The sequence below is a fragment of the Oncorhynchus kisutch genome, linkage group LG16 (genome assembly GCF_002021735.2).
Source record: "Oncorhynchus kisutch isolate 150728-3 linkage group LG16, Okis_V2, whole genome shotgun sequence".
NCBI lineage: Eukaryota > Metazoa > Chordata > Actinopteri > Salmoniformes > Salmonidae > Oncorhynchus > Oncorhynchus kisutch.
This window is the reverse complement of record NC_034189.2, coordinates 51,726,635-51,745,143: the sequence shown is the minus strand read 5'-3', so window position 1 is coordinate 51,745,143 and position 18,509 is coordinate 51,726,635. Positions and strand designations below refer to the sequence as shown.

General features: G+C 52.7%; 1 protein-coding gene across 1 annotated transcript in view; it reads right to left on the bottom strand.

The window, feature by feature from the left end:
• Nucleotides 1-18,509, bottom strand: part of LOC109887915 (BCL-6 corepressor-like) — a 101,381-nt gene that overhangs the window by 16,817 nt on the left and 66,055 nt on the right. The window contains exons 15-16 of the mRNA XM_031792261.1: nucleotides 9,279-9,445; nucleotides 8,964-9,129 (exon numbers count right to left, since the gene is read on the bottom strand). Of these exons, the coding sequence (XP_031648121.1) occupies nucleotides 8,964-9,129; nucleotides 9,279-9,445 (333 nt within the window). The remainder of the gene's footprint in view (nucleotides 1-8,963; nucleotides 9,130-9,278; nucleotides 9,446-18,509) is intronic.

Here is an 18,509-nt window from a genome sequence, read left to right as displayed (position 1 = left end):
AGGACAGTCCAGAGAGGGAAGAGAGAGGACAGTCCAGAGAGGGGAGAGAGAGAGGAGAGTTAAGAGAGGGAAGAGAGAGAGGAGAGTCCAGAGGAGGGAAGACAGAGAGGAGAGTCCAGAGAGGGAAGAGAGAGAGGAGAGTCCAGAGAGGGAAGAGAGAGAGGAGAGTCCAGAGAGGGGAGAGAGAGAGGAGAGTCAAGAGAGGGAAGAGAGATAGGAGAGTCCAGGGAGGGAGGGGAGAGAGGAGAGTCCAGGGAGGGAAGGGAGAGAGGAGAGTCCAGGGAGGGAAGAGAGAGAGGAGAGTCCAGAGAGGGGGGAGAGAGAGGAGAGTTCAGAGTTGGAAGAGAGAGGAGAGTCCAGAGGAGGGAAGAGAGAGAGGAGAGTCCAGAGGAGGGAAGAGAGAGAGGAGAGTCCAGAGGAGGGAAGAGAGAGAGGAGAGTCCAGAGGAGGGAAGAGAGAAAGGAGAGTACAGAGGAGGGAAGAGAGAGAGGAGGGTCCAGAGAGGGACGAGAGAGAGAGGAGAGTCCAGAGAGGGAAGAGGGAGAGGAGAGTCCAGAGAGGGCAGAGAGAGAGGAGAGTCCAGAGAGGGGAGAGAGAGGAGAGTCCAGAGAGGGGAGAGAGAGAGGAGAACCCTGAGAGGGAAGAGAGAGAGGAGAGTCCAGAGAGGGAAGCGAGAGAGAGAAGAAAGTCCAGAGAGGGGAGAGAGAGAGAGAAGAAAGTCCAGAGAGGGGAGAGAGAGGAGAGTGCAGAGAGGGGAGAGAGAGAGGAGAGTCCAGAGAGGGAAGAGAGAGAGGAGAGTCCAGAGAAGGGAAGAGAGGGAGGAGAGTCCAGAGGAGGGAAGAGAGAGAGGAGAGTCCAGAGGAGGGAAGAGAGAGAGAGAGAGAGAGAGAGGAGAGTCCAGAGAGGGAAGAGCGAGAGAGGAGTGTTCAGGGAGGGAAGAGATAGAGGAGAGTCCAGAGAGGGGAGAGAGAGAGGAAAGTCCAGAGAGAGAGAGGAGAGTCCAGAGAGGGGAGAGAGAGAGAGAGAGGAGAGTCCAGAGAGGGGAGAGAGAGGAGAGTCCAGAGAGGGGAGAGAGAGAGAGAGGAGAGTCCAGAGAGGGGAGAGAGAGAGGAGAGTCCAGAGAGAAAGGATTGTCCAGAGAGAGAGAGGAGAGTCCAGAGAGGGGGGAGAGAGAGAGAGGAGCATCCAGATAGGAAAAAGAGAGAGAGGAGAGTTCAGGGCGGGAAGAGAGAGAGGAGAGTCCAGAGAGGTGAGAGAGAGAGGAGAGTCCAGAGAGGGAAGAGAGAGAGGAGAGTCCAGAGAGGGGAGAGAGAGAGGAGAGTTCAGATAGGGGAGAGAGAGAGAGAGGAAAGTCAGAGAGGGGAGAGAGAGAGAGAGGAGAGTCCAGAGAGGGGAGAGAGAGAGGAGAGTGCAGATAGGGGAGAGAGAGAGGAGAGAGTCCAGAGAGAGAGAGGAGAGTCCAGAGAGGGGAGAGAGAGAGAAAGGAGAGTCCAGAGAGGGAAGAGAGAGAGGAGAGTTCAGGGAGGGAAGAGAGAGAGGAGAGTTCGGGGAGGGGAGAGAGAGAGGAGAGTCCAGATAGGGGAGAGAGAGAGAGAGGAAAGTCAGAGAGGGGAGAGAGAGAGAGAGGAGAGTCCAGAGAGGGGAGAGAGAGAGGAGAGTGCAGATAGGGGAGAGAGAGAGGAGAGAGTCCAGAGAGAGAGAGGAGAGTCCAGAGAGGGGAGAGAGAGAGAAAGGAGAGTCCAGAGAGGGAAGAGAGAGAGGAGAGTTCAGGGAGGGAAGAGAGAGAGGAGAGTTCGGGGAGGGAAGGGAGAGAGGAGAGTCCAGAGGAAGGAAGACAGAGAGGAGAGTCCAGGGAGGGAAGAGAGAGAGAAAGGAGAGTCCAGAGTAGGGAAGAGAGAGAGGAGAGAGTCCAGAGAGAGAGAGGAGAGTCCAGAGAGGGGAGAGAGAGAGGAGAGTCCAGATAGGGGAGAGAGAGAGGAGAGAGTCCAGAGAGAGAGAGGAGAGTCCAGAGAGGGGAGAGAGAGAGAGGGGAGAGTCCAGAGAGGGAAGAGAGAGAGGAGAGTTCAGGGAGGGAAGAGAGAGAGGAGAGTTCGGGGAGGGAAGGGAGAGAGGAGAGTCCAGAGGAAGGAAGACAGAGAGGAGAGTCCAGGGAGGGAAGAGAGAGAGAAAGGAGAGTCCAGAGTAGGGAACAGAGAGAGGCGAGTCCAGAGAGGGGGGAGAGAGAGAGAGAGGAGAGTCCAGAGAGGGGAGAGAGAGAGAAGAGTCCAGAGAGAGAGGAGAGTCCAGAGAGGGGAGAGAGAGAGGAGAGTCCTGAGAGGGAAGAGAGAGAGGAGAGTCCAGAGATGGGAGAGAGAGGAGAGTCCTGAGAGGGAGAGTGAGTCCAGAGGAGGGAAGAGAGAGAGGAGAGTCCAGAGGAGGGAAGAGAGAGAGGAGAGTCCAGAGAGGGGAGAGAGAGGAGAGTCCAGAGAGGGAAGAGAGAGAGGAGAGTCCAGAGAGGGAAGAGAGAGAGGAGAGTCCAGAGGAGGGAAGAGAGAGAGGAGAGTCCAGAGAGGGAAGAGAGAGAAGAGAGTCCAGAGAGGGAAGAGAGAGAAGAGAGTCCAGAGAGGGAAGAGAGAGAGGAGAGTCCAGAGGAGGGATGAGAGAGAGGAGAGTCCAGAGGAGGGATGAGAGAGAAGAGAGTCCAGAGGAGGGATGAGAGAGAGGAGAGTCCAGAGGAGGGATGAGAGGGAGGAGAGTCCAGAGAGGGAAGAGAGAGAGGAGAGTCCAGAGAGGGGAGAGAGAGAGGAGAGTCCAGAGGAGGGATGAGAGAGAGGAGAGTCCAGAGGAGGGATGAGAGGGAGGAGAGTCCAGAGAGGGGAGAGAGAGAGGAGAGTGCAGATAGGGGAGAGAGAGAGGAGAGAGTCCAGAGAGAGAGAGGAGAGTCCAGAGAGGGGAGAGAGAGAGAAAGGAGAGTCCAGAGAGGGAAGAGAGAGAGGAGAGTTCAGGGAGGGAAGAGAGAGAGGAGAGTTCGGGGAGGGAAGGGAGAGAGGAGAGTCCAGAGGAAGGAAGACAGAGAGGAGAGTCCAGGGAGGGAAGAGAGAGAGAAAGGAGAGTCCAGAGTAGGGAAGAGAGAGAGGAGAGAGTCCAGAGAGAGAGAGGAGAGTCCAGAGAGGGGAGAGAGAGAGGAGAGTCCAGATAGGGGAGAGAGAGAGGAGAGAGTCCAGAGAGAGAGAGGAGAGTCCAGAGAGGGGAGAGAGAGAGAGGGGAGAGTCCAGAGAGGGAAGAGAGAGAGGAGAGTTCAGGGAGGGAAGAGAGAGAGGAGAGTTCGGGGAGGGAAGGGAGAGAGGAGAGTCCAGAGGAAGGAAGACAGAGAGGAGAGTCCAGGGAGGGAAGAGAGAGAGAAAGGAGAGTCCAGAGTAGGGAACAGAGAGAGGCGAGTCCAGAGAGGGGGGAGAGAGAGAGAGAGGAGAGTCCAGAGAGGGGAGAGAGAGAGAAGAGTCCAGAGAGAGAGGAGAGTCCAGAGAGGGGAGAGAGAGAGGAGAGTCCTGAGAGGGAAGAGAGAGAGGAGAGTCCAGAGATGGGAGAGAGAGGAGAGTCCTGAGAGGGAGAGTGAGTCCAGAGGAGGGAAGAGAGAGAGGAGAGTCCAGAGGAGGGAAGAGAGAGAGGAGAGTCCAGAGAGGGGAGAGAGAGGAGAGTCCAGAGAGGGAAGAGAGAGAGGAGAGTCCAGAGAGGGAAGAGAGAGAGGAGAGTCCAGAGGAGGGAAGAGAGAGAGGAGAGTCCAGAGAGGGAAGAGAGAGAAGAGAGTCCAGAGAGGGAAGAGAGAGAAGAGAGTCCAGAGAGGGAAGAGAGAGAGGAGAGTCCAGAGGAGGGATGAGAGAGAGGAGAGTCCAGAGGAGGGATGAGAGAGAAGAGAGTCCAGAGGAGGGATGAGAGAGAGGAGAGTCCAGAGGAGGGATGAGAGGGAGGAGAGTCCAGAGAGGGAAGAGAGAGAGGAGAGTCCAGAGAGGGGAGAGAGAGAGGAGAGTCCAGAGGAGGGATGAGAGAGAGGAGAGTCCAGAGGAGGGATGAGAGGGAGGAGAGTCCAGAGAGGGGAGAGAGAGAGGAGAGTGCAGATAGGGGAGAGAGAGAGAGGAAAGTCCAGAGAGGGAAGAGAGAGAGGAGAGTCCAGAGAGGGGAGAGAGAGAGGAGAGTCCAGAGAGGGGAGAGAGAGAAAGGAAAGTCAGAGAGGGGAGAGAGAGAAAGAGAGAGAGGAGAGTCCAGAGAGGTGAGAGAGAGAGGAGAGAGTCCAGAGAGGGGAGAGAGAGAGAGAGGAGAGTCCAGAGAGGGAAGAGAGAGAGGAGAGTTCAGGGAGGGAAGAGAGAGAGGAGAGTTCGGGGAGGGAAGGGATAGAGGAGAGTCCAGAGGAAGGAAGACAGAGAGGAGAGTCCAGGGAGGGAAGAGAGAGAGAAAGGAGAGTCCAGGGTAGGGAAGAGAGAGAGGCGAGTCCAGAGAGGGGGGAGAGAGAGAGAGGAGAGTCCAGAGAGGGGAGAGAGAGAGAAGAGTCCAGAGAGAGAGGAGAGTCCAGAGAGGGGAGAGAGAGAGGAGAGTCCTGAGAGGGAAGAGAGAGAGGAGAGTCCTGAGAGGGAAGAGGGAGAGTGAGTCCAGAGGAGGGAAGAGAGAGAGGAGAGTCCAGAGGAGGGAAGAGAGAGAGGAGAGTCCAGAGAGGGGAGAGAGAGGAGAGTCCAGAGAGGGAAGAGAGAGAGGAGAGTCCAGAGAGGGAAGAGAGAGAGGAGAGTCCAGAGGAGGGAAGAGAGAGAGGAGAGTCCAGAGAGGGAAGAGAGAGAAGAGAGTCCAGAGAGGGAAGAGAGAGAGGAGAGTCCAGAGGAGGGATGAGAGAGAGGAGAGTCCAGAGGAGGGATGAGAGAGAGGAGAGTCCAGAGGAGGGATGAGAGAGAGGAGAGTCCAGAGGAGGGATGAGAGGGAGGAGAGTCCAGAGAGGAAGAGAGAGAGGAGAGTGCAGAGAGGGGAGAGAGAGATGAGAGTCCAGAGAGGGAAGAGAGAGAGGAGAGTCCAGAGAGGGGAGAGAGAGAGGAGAGTGCAGATAGGGGAGAGAGAGAGAGGAAAGTCAGAGAGGGGAGAGAGAGAAAGAGAGAGAGGAGAGTCCAGAGGAGGGATGAGAGAGAGGAGAGTCCAGAGGAGGGATGAGAGGGAGGAGAGTCCAGAGGAGGGATGAGAGGGAGGAGAGTCCAGAGGAGGGATGAGAGAGAGGAGAGTCCAGAGGAGGGATGAGAGGGAGGAGAGTCCAGAGAGGGAAGAGAGAGAGGAGAGTGCAGAGAGGGGAGAGAGAGAGGAGAGTGCAGATAGGGGAGAGAGAGAGAGGAAAGTCCAGAGAGGGAAGAGAGAGAGGAGAGTCCAGAGAGGGGAGAGAGAGAGGAGAGTCCAGAGAGGGGAGAGAGAGAGAGGAAAGTCAGAGAGGGGAGAGAGAGAAAGAGAGAGAGGAGAGTCCAGAGAGGTGAGAGAGAGAGGAGAGAGTCCAGAGAGAGAGAGGAGAGTCCAGAGAGGGAAGAGAGAGAGAGGAGAGTTCAGGGAGGGAAGAGAGAGAGGAGAGTTCAGGGAGGGAAGGGATAGAGGAGAGTCCAGAGGAAGGAAGACAGAGAGGAGAGTCCAGGGAGGGAAGAGAGAGAGAAAGGAGAGTCCAGAGTAGGGAAGAGAGAGAGGTGAGTCCAGAGAGGGGGGAGAGAGAGAGAGGAGAGTCCAGAGAGGGGAGAGAGAGAGAAGAGTCCAGAGAGAGAGGAGAGTCCAGAGAGGGGAGAGAGAGAGGAGAGTCCTGAGAGGGAAGAGAGAGAGGAGAGTCCAGAGATGGGAGAGAGAGGAGAGTCCTGAGAGGGAAGAGGGAGAGTGAGTCCAGAGGAGGGAAGAGAGAGAGGAGAGTCCAGAGGAGGGAAGAGAGAGAGGAGAGTCCAGAGAGGGGAGAGAGAGGAGAGTCCAGAGAGGGAAGAGAGAGAGGAGAGTCCAGAGAGGGAAGAGAGAGAGGAGAGTCCAGAGGAGGGAAGAGAGAGAGGAGAGTCCAGAGAGGGAAGAGAGAGAAGAGAGTCCAGAGAGGGAAGAGAGAGAGGAGAGTCCAGAGGAGGGATGAGAGAGAGGAGAGTCCAGAGGAGGGATGAGAGAGAGGAGAGTCCAGAGGAGGGATGAGAGAGAGGAGAGTCCAGAGGAGGGATGAGAGGGAGGAGAGTCCAGAGAGGGAAGAGAGAGAGGAGAGTGCAGAGAGGGGAGAGAGAGATGAGAGTCCAGAGAGGGAAGAGAGAGAGGAGAGTCCAGAGAGGGGAGAGGGAGAGTGAGTCCAGAGGAGGGAAGAGAGAGAGGAGAGTCCAGAGGAGGGAAGAGAGAGAGGAGAGTCCAGAGAGGGGAGAGAGAGGAGAGTCCAGAGAGGGAAGAGAGAGAGGAGAGTCCAGAGAGGGAAGAGAGAGAGGAGAGTCCAGAGGAGGGAAGAGAGAGAGGAGAGTCCAGAGAGGGAAGAGAGAGAAGAGAGTCCAGAGAGGGAAGAGAGAGAGGAGAGTCCAGAGGAGGGATGAGAGAGAGGAGAGTCCAGAGGAGGGATGAGAGAGAGGAGAGTCCAGAGGAGGGATGAGAGAGAGGAGAGTCCAGAGGAGGGATGAGAGGGAGGAGAGTCCAGAGAGGGAAGAGAGAGAGGAGAGTGCAGAGAGGGGAGAGAGAGATGAGAGTCCAGAGAGGGAAGAGAGAGAGGAGAGTCCAGAGAGGGGAGAGAGAGAGGAGAGTCCAGATAGGGGAGAGAGAGAGAGAGAGGAGAGTTCAGGGAGGGAAGAGAGAGAGGAGAGTTCAGGGAGGGAAGAGAGAGAGGAGAGTCCAGAGAGGGGAAAGAGAGAGTGGAGAGTCCGGAGAGGGAAGAGAGAGAGCAGAGTCCAGAGAGGGAAGAGAGAGCGGAGAGTACAGAGAGCGGGGAGAGAGAGAGAGGAGAGTCCAGACAGTGAAGAGAGAGCGGAGAGTACAGAGAGCGGGGAGAGAGAGAGAGGAGAGTCCAGAGAGGGGAGAGATAGAGAGAGAGAGGAGAGTCCAGAGAGGAAAGAGAGAGAGGAGAGTTCAGGGAGGGAAGAGAGAGAGGAGAGTCCAAGGAGGGATGATAGAGAGGAAAGTCCAGAGAGGGGAGAGAGAGGAGAGTCCAGAGAGGGAAGAGAGAGAGAAGAGTCCAGAGAGGGAAGAGAGAGAGGAGAGTCCAGAGAGAGAGAGGACAGTCCAGAGGAGGGAAGAGAGAGGAGAGTCCAGAGAGGGAAGAGAGAGAGGAGAGTCCAGAGAGAGAGAGGAGAGTCCAGGGAGGGAAGAGGGAGAGGAGAGTCCAGAGAGGGAAGAGAGAGAGAGGAGAGACCAGAGATGGAAGAGAGAGAGGAGAGTCCAGGGAGAGAAGAGAGAGAGGAGAGTCCAGGGAGGGAAGAGAGAAAGGAGAAGACAGGGAGGGAGGGAGGAGAGGACAAGGAGGGAGGGAGTGCTCCTAGTGGGTTCTGGGGTGCTCCTAGTGGGCATGCTTATGTAAAATAGTATCAACTCATCAACACTTGAGGATTAGTGAGTGGAGAGAGGCAGAGAGGGCTGGAGCTGAAGCAGCAGTGTGGGCCACTGTGGAATTGAACTGAAGGGGGAAATTCTAATCCCCCCTTTTGCCTAAATGAATTGGATTTGTTGTGTGTTTTCTCTCTCTCTCTGGGAAGCACAGATCAGGTTAGGTGAGTGGAGTGAACTAGGCACCGTTTGGCAATCGCTGTTGGAGTGTGTATAAGAGGAGTTAAGTGTGTGTGTGTGTGTGTGTGTGCGCCAGAGCAGGGCTGATTAATAAGGCCCTGAAATAGCCGGGGAGGAGAACGGATGGAGGGAGGAAGAGAGAGAGAGGAAGAGAGGGAGGGAGGAAGAGAGAGAGAGGGAGAGAGGGATGCTAGCTCACTGCGGTTCTCTCAAGCACTCAATGGAACGCTGTCCTCTACTTCCCCTTGGTATATCTCCTCACCATCCATTTAAACTGTGTGGTGCCTGGGCGTGTGTGTGTGTCTGTGTGTGTGTAATGAGGCCGTCAGTTCCCTGTCCTGGCCCCCAGAAATCGCTGGGTTGGGCCAGAGCCAGAACACATGTAGGCAAAGCCGTGTTTTGAAAGTTTGTCATTGATCCAATCGCTGGTGACATTGTTTTGACGTCCCCACCAACGACCTCCTTGACGTCCCCACCAACGACCTCCCTGACGTCCCCACCAACGACCTCCCTGACGTCCCCACCAACGACCTCCCTGACGTCCCCACCAACAACCTCCATGACGGCACCCACCAACGACCTCCCTGACGTCCCCACCAACGACCTCCCTGGTGGCACCCACCAACGACCTCCCTGACGTCCCCACCAACGACCTCCTTGACGTCCCCACCAACGACCTCCTTGACGTCCCCACCAACGACCTCCCTGACGTCCCCACCAACGACCTCCTTGACGTCCCCACCAACGACCTCCCTGACGTCCCCACCAACGACCTCCCTGACGGCACCCACCAACGACCTCCCTGACGGCACCCACCAACGACCTCCCTGACGGCACCCACCAACGACCTCCCTGATGGCACCCACCAACGACCTCCCTGACGGCACCCACCAACGACCTCCCTGACGGCACCCACCAACGACCTCCCTGACGGCACCCACCAACGACCTCCCTGACGGCACCCACCAACGACCTCCCTGACGGCACCCACCAACGACCTCCCTGACGGCACCCGCCAACGACCTCCCTGACGGCAGTCTCAGACTGAAGTATGTAGTGAACATAGAACAGTGGAAGTATTCCGTTTGAGTCGTCAGGCAACCTCTCTCCCCCTCACTGCACCGCTCACAAGGGCCAGCCCTTAGAGGACGACCCCTCTACAGCTGTTGCTAAGTAACCTGATAGTGGGGTAACGCGGGCAACTCCCGAGGATGATACTGTGTCCTCCACAGATGAGGAACACACGCACACACCATCTCTAAAGCAGTCTCACCAGAGAGGAATCCCTCCATGCCGTGGGAGTGTGTCATGCGGAGGAGGCTGCGGCCAGAGTACGTAGCCAGGGTTGGGTCAGCTCCGTAGGACAGCAGCAGACGGACCACTTCCAGATGGTCATTCTCCACCGCATCATGGAGGGGCCTGGGGGGGAGGGAGACAGACACGCCACACACACACTTGCGTTATGTACAGAGCCTTGGAAGGCAATTGTCCATGTCCATATGTCTGGCCTGTGTGTTAGTGAGAGAGAAAGTGAGTGTCCATGCTTAAGTGTGTGTGTGTGTGTCTACCTGGTGCCTTCCTGGGCGCTACAGTTGACGTCGGCACCGTGCTCCAGCAGGTGCTGAGTGATAGCAAGCCAGCCACGTGCACATGCCTCGTGCAGCGCACAGTAGCCCGCGTTGTCACGGTGATTGACGTCACACACCCTGTTCTCCAGGCAGTACAGCACTACATCCTAGATAGGCCACAGAAAACAGAGGGGTTAGGGTCTCCACAGACAGGGAACAGAGGGGTTAGGGTCTCCACAGACAGGGAATAGAGGGGTTAGAGTCTCCACAGACAGGAGACAGAGGGGTTAGGGTCTCCACAGACAGGGGACAGAGGGGTTAGGGTATCCACTACACTATCTGTATCAGACTGACTCAACCCTCCCTAGACCCCATGTTATTCCTCAGTATAGTACCTACTACACTATCTGTATCAGACTGACTCAACACTAATTAGACCCCGTGTTATTCCTCAGTATAGTACCCACTACACTATCTGTATCAGACTGACTCAACACTACTTAGACCCCGTGTTATTCCTCAGTATAGTACCTACTACACTATCTGTATCAGACTGACTCAACCCTCCCTAGACCCCGTGTTATTCCTCAGTATAGTACCTACTACACTATCTGTATCAGACTGACTCAACACTACCTAGCCCCTCTTAGCCAGTCCTAATATCAAGTACATACCTACACTATCTGTATCAGACTGACTCAACCCTACCTAGCCCCTCTTAGCCAGTCCTAATATCAAGTACATACTACACTATCTGTATCAGACTGACTCAACTCTACCTAGACCCCGTGTTATTCCTCAGTATAGTACCTACTACACTATCTGTATCAGACTGACTCAACCCTCCCTAGACCCCGTGTTATTCCTCAGGATAGTACCTACTACACTATCTCTATCAGACTGACTCAACCCTACCTAGTGTTATTCCTCAGTATAGTACCTACTACACTATCTGTATCAGACTGACTCAACTCTACCTAGACCCCGTGTTATTCCTCAGGAAAGTACCTACCACACTATCTCTATCAGACTGACTCAACCCTACCTAGTGTTATTCCTCAGTATAGTACCTACTACACTATCTGTATCAGACTGACTCAACTCTACCTAGACCCCGTGTTATTCCTCAGGATAGTACCTACTACACTATCTCTATCAGACTGATTCAACCCTACCTAGTGTTATTCCTCAGTATAGTACCTACTACACTATCTGTATCAGACTGACTCAACTCTACCTAGACCCCGTGTTATTCCTCAGGATAGTACCTACTACACTATCTCTATCAGACAGATTCAACCCTACCTAGTGTTACTCCTCAGGATAGTACCTACTACACTATCTGTATCAGACTGACTCAACACTACCTAGCCCCTCTTAGCCAGTCCTAATATCAAGTACATACTACACTAGCTGTATCAGACTGACTCAACCCTACTTAGACCCCGTGTTATTCCTCAGGATAGTACCTACTACACTATCTGTATCAGACTGACTCAACCCTACTTAGACCCGTGTTATTCCTAGTAAACTACTATACTATCTGTATCAGACTGACTCAACCCTCCCTAGACCCCGTGTTATTCCTCAGTATAGTACCTACTACACTATCTGTATCAGACTGACTCAACACTACCTAGCCCCTCTTAGCCAGTCCTAATATCAAGTACATACCTACACTATCTGTATCAGACTGACTCAACCCTACCTAGCCCCTCTTAGCCAGTCCTAATATCAAGTACATACTACACTATCTGTATCAGACTGACTCAACTCTACCTAGACCCCGTGTTATTCCTCAGGATAGTACCTAGTACACTATCTCTATCAGACTGACTCAACACTACCTAGTGTTATTCCTCAGTATAGTACCTACTACACTATCTGTATCAGACTGACTCAACTCTACCTAGACCCCGTGTTATTCCTCAGGATAGTACCTACTACACTATCTGTATCAGACTGACTCAACACTACCTAGCCCCTCTTAGCCAGTCCTAATATCAAGTACATACTACACTATCTGTATCAGACTGACTCAACCCTACCTAGACCCTCTTAGCCAGTCCTAATATCAAGTACATACTACACTATCTGTATCAGACTGACTCAACCCTACCTAGACCCTCTTAGCCAGTCCTAATATCAAGTACATACTACACTATCTGTATCAGACTGACTCAACCCTCCCTAGACCCCATGTTATTCCTCAGTATAGTACCTACTACACTATCTGTATCAGACTGACTCAACCCTCCCTAGAACCCGTGTTATTCCTCAGTATAGTACCTACTACACTATCTGTATCAGACTGACTCAACTCTACCTAGACCCCGTGTTATTCCTCAGTATAGTACCTACTACACTATCTGTATCAGACTGACTCAACACTACCTAGCACCTCCCAGCCAGTCCTAATATCAAGTACATACTACACTATCTGTATCAGACTGACTCAACCCTACCTAGACCCGCTTAGCCAGTCCTAATATCAAGTACATACTACACTATCTGTATCAGACTGACTCAACCCTACCTAGACCCTCTTAGCCAGTCCTAATATCAAGTACATACTACACTAGCTGTATCAGACTGACTCAACACTACCTAGCCCCTCTTAGCCAGTCCTAATATCAAGTACCTACTACACTATCTGTATCAGACTGACTCAACCCTCCCTAGACCCCGTGTTATTCCTCAGTATAGTACCTACTACACTATCTGTATCAGACTGACTCAACCCTCCCTAGACCCCGTGTTATTCCTCAGTATAGTACCTACTACACTATCTGTATCAGACTGACTCAACCCTCCCTAGACCCCGTGTTATTCCTCAGTATAGTACCTACTACACTATCTGTATCAGACTGACTCAACCCTACTTAGACCCCGTGTTATTCCTCAGGATAGTACCTACTACACTATCTGAATCAGACTGACTCAACCCTACTTAGACCCGTGTTATTCCTAGTAAACTACTATACTATCTGTATCAGACTGACTCAACCCTACCTAGTGTTATTCCTCAGTATAGTACCTACTACACTATCTGTATCAGACTGACTCAACCCTACTTAGACCCGTGTTATTCCTAGTAAACTACTATACTATCTGTATCAGACTGACTCAACCCTCCCTAGACCCCGTGTTATTCCTCAGTATAGTACCTACTACACTATCTCTATCAGACTGACTCAACCCTACCTAGTGTTATTCCTCAGTATAGTACCTACTACACTATCTGTATCAGACTGACTCAACACTACTTAGCCCCTCTTAGCCAGTCCTAATATCAAGTACATACTACACTATCTGTATCAGACTGACTCAACCCTACCTAGACCCTCTTAGCCAGTCCTAATATCAAGTACATACTACACTATCTGTATCAGACTGACTCAACCCTACCTAGACCCTCTTAGCCAGTCCTAATATCAAGTACATACTACACTATCTGTATCAGACTGACTCAATCCTACCTAGACCCTCTTAGCCAGTCCTAATATCAAGTACATACTACACTAGCTGTATCAGACTGACTCAACACTACCTAGCCCCTCTTAGCCAGTCCTAATATCAAGTACATACTACACTATCTGTATCAGACTGACTCAACCCTACCTAGACCCTCTTAGCCAGTCCTAATATCAAGTACATACTACACTAGCTGTATCAGACTGACTCAACACTACCTAGCCCCTCTTAGCCAGTCCTAATATCAAGTACATACTACACTATCTGTATCAGACTGACTCAACCCTACCTAGACCCTCTTAGCCAGTCCTAATATCAAGTACATACTACACTATCTGTATCAGACTGACTCAACCCTACCTAGACCCTCTTAGCCAGTCCTAATATCAAGTACATACTACACTATCTGTATCAGACTGACTCAACACTACCTTGCCCCTCTTAGCCAGTCCTTCTAATATCAGAAGATGATGTCCAAGAGAGATCGAACTGGAACTGGTCCAGAGAACTGGATCTGTGCGGTTCTCATCCCTCATCCTCTCAACCAGGGCAGTGGAAGGTAAGCCATTACAGGAGCCTCCGCTCTGATTCCCATCTCTATGCAAATGCTGTGGAGTGGTCGCCGAGCCTTTCATTTTTCAATAAGTCTTATCAAACGGCTGCCTGGGCGGCTCAAAATAGCCCAGTCAATCTGTCCCTCCTGAACGGTCCCATATATTTCCTACTAACATCTGGGTAATGGATTTGGATGGCTGTGTGTGATGGCTCAGGCTGGCCAGTTATGGACCATATCCACAATGGCTGCACAGTTGCTCCTAAAAACCTGGGATTCTGAGCCACTGGAGAGTATGTTTGAGCCGGAATGGCTCCTAGCAGAGAGCTTCTTTAACCCAACAGCAGGGAAGCAGGGGCCATTAAATTGTTTCTCCCCACCCAACTCCATTCAGTAAAGGGGATTAAACCAAATTGAATTCAGGTTTGGAATTTTAAAAAACTGCCAATTATTTTTCCATTGAGGAGGGATTCAATTTCAATTCACTTACTTTCACTTTCTGTGCCTTAAGAGGATACTTCGTGATTTTGGCCCTTCATTTACTTCCCCAGCCTCAGATGAACTTGTGGATACCAGTTGTATGTTTGAGTCCAGTATGAAGGACGTTAGAGGTAGACACTTCTAGGCATTGCGATAACTCTAGTTGGCAATTACAGTTGCGCTAGTTAGCAACTTCGTTCAAACCACATGCGGAGACATATACATGGTATCCACGAGTTCTTTTGACTCCTGGGAAACATTGCCAAAATCCTGAAGTATCTCTTTAACATGACTCATGTCATGAGTCACAGTGGCAAAGAATTATAATTAATTGCAATTCTATAGACAGTTTGCTGACTCCAAGGCCTGACCAAAGCAAGGTGACTATGGCTAACACAATGAGAATATTTTATTTATTTATATAACCTTTATTGAACTAGGCAAGTCAGCTAAGAACAAATTCTTATTTCCAATGACGGCTTACCAAGTGGCAAAACGCCTCCTGCGGCGACGGGGGCTGGGATTAAACATGTGAATATAGGACAAAACACACATCACGACGAGACACCACTACATAAAGAGAGACCTAAGACAACAACATAGTGTAATGAAACAGGCAGGGAGCAGGTCTCGTACCATCGACCTTCGAGCCCGAAGTCCAGCGTGCTATCGACTGTGCCGCAAAAGCATGCTCGTGCGGCAGGGTCGATTTCCGCACTTATAAAGCCAGGGTGGTTACACTACTCCCTCCTTTCAAAGAGCGCGTCGTCTTATAGGAATGCGCTCACCGGCCAAGCACACGCACTGTCGTGGATGCAAGGTCCGATCACTTCTGACACCAATGTAATGAAACAGCAGGGAGCAGGTCTCCAACCCTCCACCTTCTAGCCGGAGGTCCGATCTCTTCTGACACCAATGTAATGAAACAGCAGGGAGCAGGTCTCCAACCCTCCACCTTCTAGCCGGAGGTCCGATCTCTTCTGACACCAATGTAATGAAACAGCAGGGAGCAGGTCTCCAACCCTCCACCTTCTAGCCGGAGGTCCGATCTCTTCTGACACCAATGTAATGAAACAGCAGGGAGCAGGTCTCAGACCATCGACCTTCTATCCGGAAGTCCGTGGCGCGATTTCAGCGTTTATAAACCCAGGGTTGTTACAAAAGCATAGCATATGAATGTATATACCTAAAACGTTCTCGATAACGGAAATATGTAGTCCTGTAGTATATTGTTAATGATAGAATCCAGTCAGAATGAGAACTGCAGAATAAAGCCAAATAAGCATCAAGTCGACAGCAGTCTCTCTTCTGTCTATGTGCTCATTTACCCGTGTCAGACAGCGCTGCGCAGCGCGGTTGGCGTCGTTAACAAACCACACACACCCTTCCAGTCAGCCCAGTGTGGCTAGCATCAAACCACACACACAACCCCAGACAAACCGAAGGAACCAGGGTAGCGAAGTGTGGAAAGAGAGAGGTCCAGAGAAAGAGAGTGAGAAAGATGGAGACTAGCAGCAGCACTCCACACAGAGAGCAAAAACAGACATTAGCATTCAGCTAGCGTAGCGCAGCTTTGACGTGCCCTCCCTCCCGACCCGTATTCATAGAATTAATTCACAGCTCCCCACCGCAGTGCTGTGAGCTGAGCACACACATACACAGAGAAAGTGTATGTATCTTTAGATACAGCGTGGTCGTGTGGCTGCCGTGGCAACAAATGAGTCCAACTCCTGCTACTGCCAGTGCCGTGGCAACTTATGCGCTAAACAGCGAGAGCTGGCATTGCGGTTGGCATGCCTGGTGGACAACAAAATAGACCATAACACAGTACACAGTGTTCAAACGACCAGCAGCCCCCACTCTTCTTAAATGGACTCTTCTCCAAAAAACAGCTCACCAACAGTGCTCAAACATAGACCCTACAGTCCCTCTCCACTCAAACACACTACTTCAACAACAACACTTCAGCGCTGAAAGCAAACGTGTCCTTCGCCTCATTGCTCAAGAGCTGCTTTATGGATGTCTACCACCGCTGCGCGGCCACCACCAGTCTACTACCGCGGCGCAGCCGCCACCAGTCTACTACCGTGGCGCAGCCGCCACCAGTCTACTACCGCGGCGCAGCCGCCACCAGTCTACTGCCGCGGCGCAGCCGCCACCAGTCTACTGCCGCGGCGCAGCCGCCACCAGTCTACTGCCGCGGCACAGCCGCCACCAGTCTACTACCGAGGCGTGGCAGCTACCAGTCTACTACCGAGGGGCTGCCGCCACCAGTCTACTACCGAGGCGTGGTAGCTACCAGTCTACTACAGAGGGGCTGCCGCCACCAGTCTACTACCGAGGCGTGGTAGCTACCAGTCTACTACCGAGGGGCTGCCGCCACCAGTCTACTACCGAGGGGCTGCCCCTACCAGTCTACTACCGAGGGGCTGCTGCCACCAGTCTACTACCGAGGCGTGGTAGCTACCAGTCTACTACCGAGGGGCTGCCGCCACAAGTCTACTACCGAGGCGTGGTAGCTACCAGTCTACTACCGAGGGGCTGCCGCCACCAGTCTACTACCGAGGCATGGTAGCTACCAGTCTAGTACCGAGAGGCTGCCGCCACCAGTCTACTACCGAGGGGCTGCCGCCACCAGTCTACTACCGAGGGACTGCCGCCACCAGTCTACTACCGAGGGACTGCCACCACCAGTCTACTACCGAGGGGTTGCCGCCACCAGTCTACTACCGAGGGGCTGCCGCCACCAGTCTACTACCGAGGGGCTGCCGCCACCAGTCTACTACCGAGGGGCTGCCGCCACCAGTCTACTACCGAGGGGCTGCCGCCACCAGTCTACTACCGCGGGGCTGCCGCCACCAGTCTACTACCGTGGCAGATACTAGTCTACTACTGTGTCGTGGTAGCTACCAGTCTACTACCGAGGGGCTGCGGCCACCAGTCTACTACCGAGGGGCTGCCGCCACCAGTCTACTACCGAGGCGTGGTAGCTACCAGTCTACTACCGAAGGGCTGCCGCCACCAGTCTACTACCGAGGCGTGGTAGCTACCAGTCTACTACCGAGGGGCTGTCGCCACCAGTCTACTACCGTGTAGTGGTAGCTACCAGTCTACTACCGAGGGGCTGCCGCCACCAGTCTACTACCGAGGCATGGTAGCTACCAGTCTACTACCGAGGGGCTGCCGCCACCAGTCTACTACCGAGGGGCTGCCGCCACCAGTCTACTACCGAGGCGCAGCCGCCACCAGTCTACTACCGAGGCGCAGCCGCCACCAGTCTACTACCGAGGCGCAGCCGCCACCAGTCTACTACCGAGGCGCAGCTGCCACCAGTCTACTACCGAGGCGCAGCCACCACCAGTCTACTACCGTGGCGCAGCCGCCACCAGTCTACTACCGCGGTGCAGCCGCCACCAGACTACTCAAGCGGCAGATACTAGTCTACTACCGTGTCGTGATAGCTACCAGTCTACTACCGTGGTGTGGTAGCTACCAGTCTAATACCGTGGTGTGGTAGCCACCGGTCTACTGCTGTGGTGCGGTAGCCACTAGTCTACTGCTGTGGTGCGGTAGCCCCTAGTCTACTGCTGTGGTGCGGTAGCAACTAGTCTACTGCTGTGGTGTGGTAGCTACTAGTCTACTACTTTTGTGTGGTGTCTACTACTGTGGTGTGGTAGCTACTAGTCTACTAAGGTGGTGTGGTAGCTACTAGTCTACTACTGTGGTGTGGTAGCTACTAGTCTACTACGGTGGGGTGGTAGCTACTATTCTACTACTGTGGCGTGGTAGCTACTAGTCTACTACTGTGGCGTGGTAGCTACTAGTCTACTACTGTGGTGTGGTAGCTACTAGTCTACTGCTGTGGCGTGGTAGCTACTAGTCTACTGCTGTGGTGTGGTAGCTACTAGTCTACTGCTGTGGTGTGGTAGCTACTAGTCTACTGCTGTGGTGTGGTAGCTTACTAGTCTACTGCTGTGGTGTGGTAGCTACTAGTCTACTACTTTTGTGTGGTGTCTACTACTGTGGTGTGGTAGCTACCAGTCTACTACTGTGGTGTGGTAGCTACCAGTCTACTACTGTGGTGTGGTAGCTACTAGTCTACTACGGTGGTGTGGTAGCTACCAGTCTACTACGGTGGTGTGGTAGCTACTAGTCTACTACGGTGGTGTGGTAGCTACTATTCTACTACGGTGGTGTGGTAGCTACTAGTCTACTACTGTGGTGTGGTAGCTACTAGTCTACTACTGTGGTGTGGTAGCTACTAGTCTACTACGGTGGTGTGGTAGCTACTAGTCTACTACGGTGGCGTGGTAGCTACTAGTCTACTACTGTGGCGTGGTAGCTACTAGTCTACTACGGTGGCGTGGTAGCTACTAGTCTACTACTGTGGCGTGGTAGCTACTAGTCTACTACTGTGGCGTGGTAGCTACTAGTCTACTACTGTGGCGTGGTAGCTACTAGTTTACTACTGTGGTGTGGTAGCTACTAGTCTACTTCTGTGGTGTGGTAGCTACTAGTCTACTACTGTGGTGTGGTAGCTACTAGTTTACTACTGTGGTGTGGAAGCTACTAGTCTACTACTGTGGTGTGGTAGCTACTAGTCTACTACTGTGGCGTGGTAGCTACTAGTCTACTACTGTGGCGTGGTAGCTACTAGTCTACTACTGTGGCGTGGTAGCTACTAGTCTACTACTGTGGTGTGGTAGCTACTAGTCTACTACTGT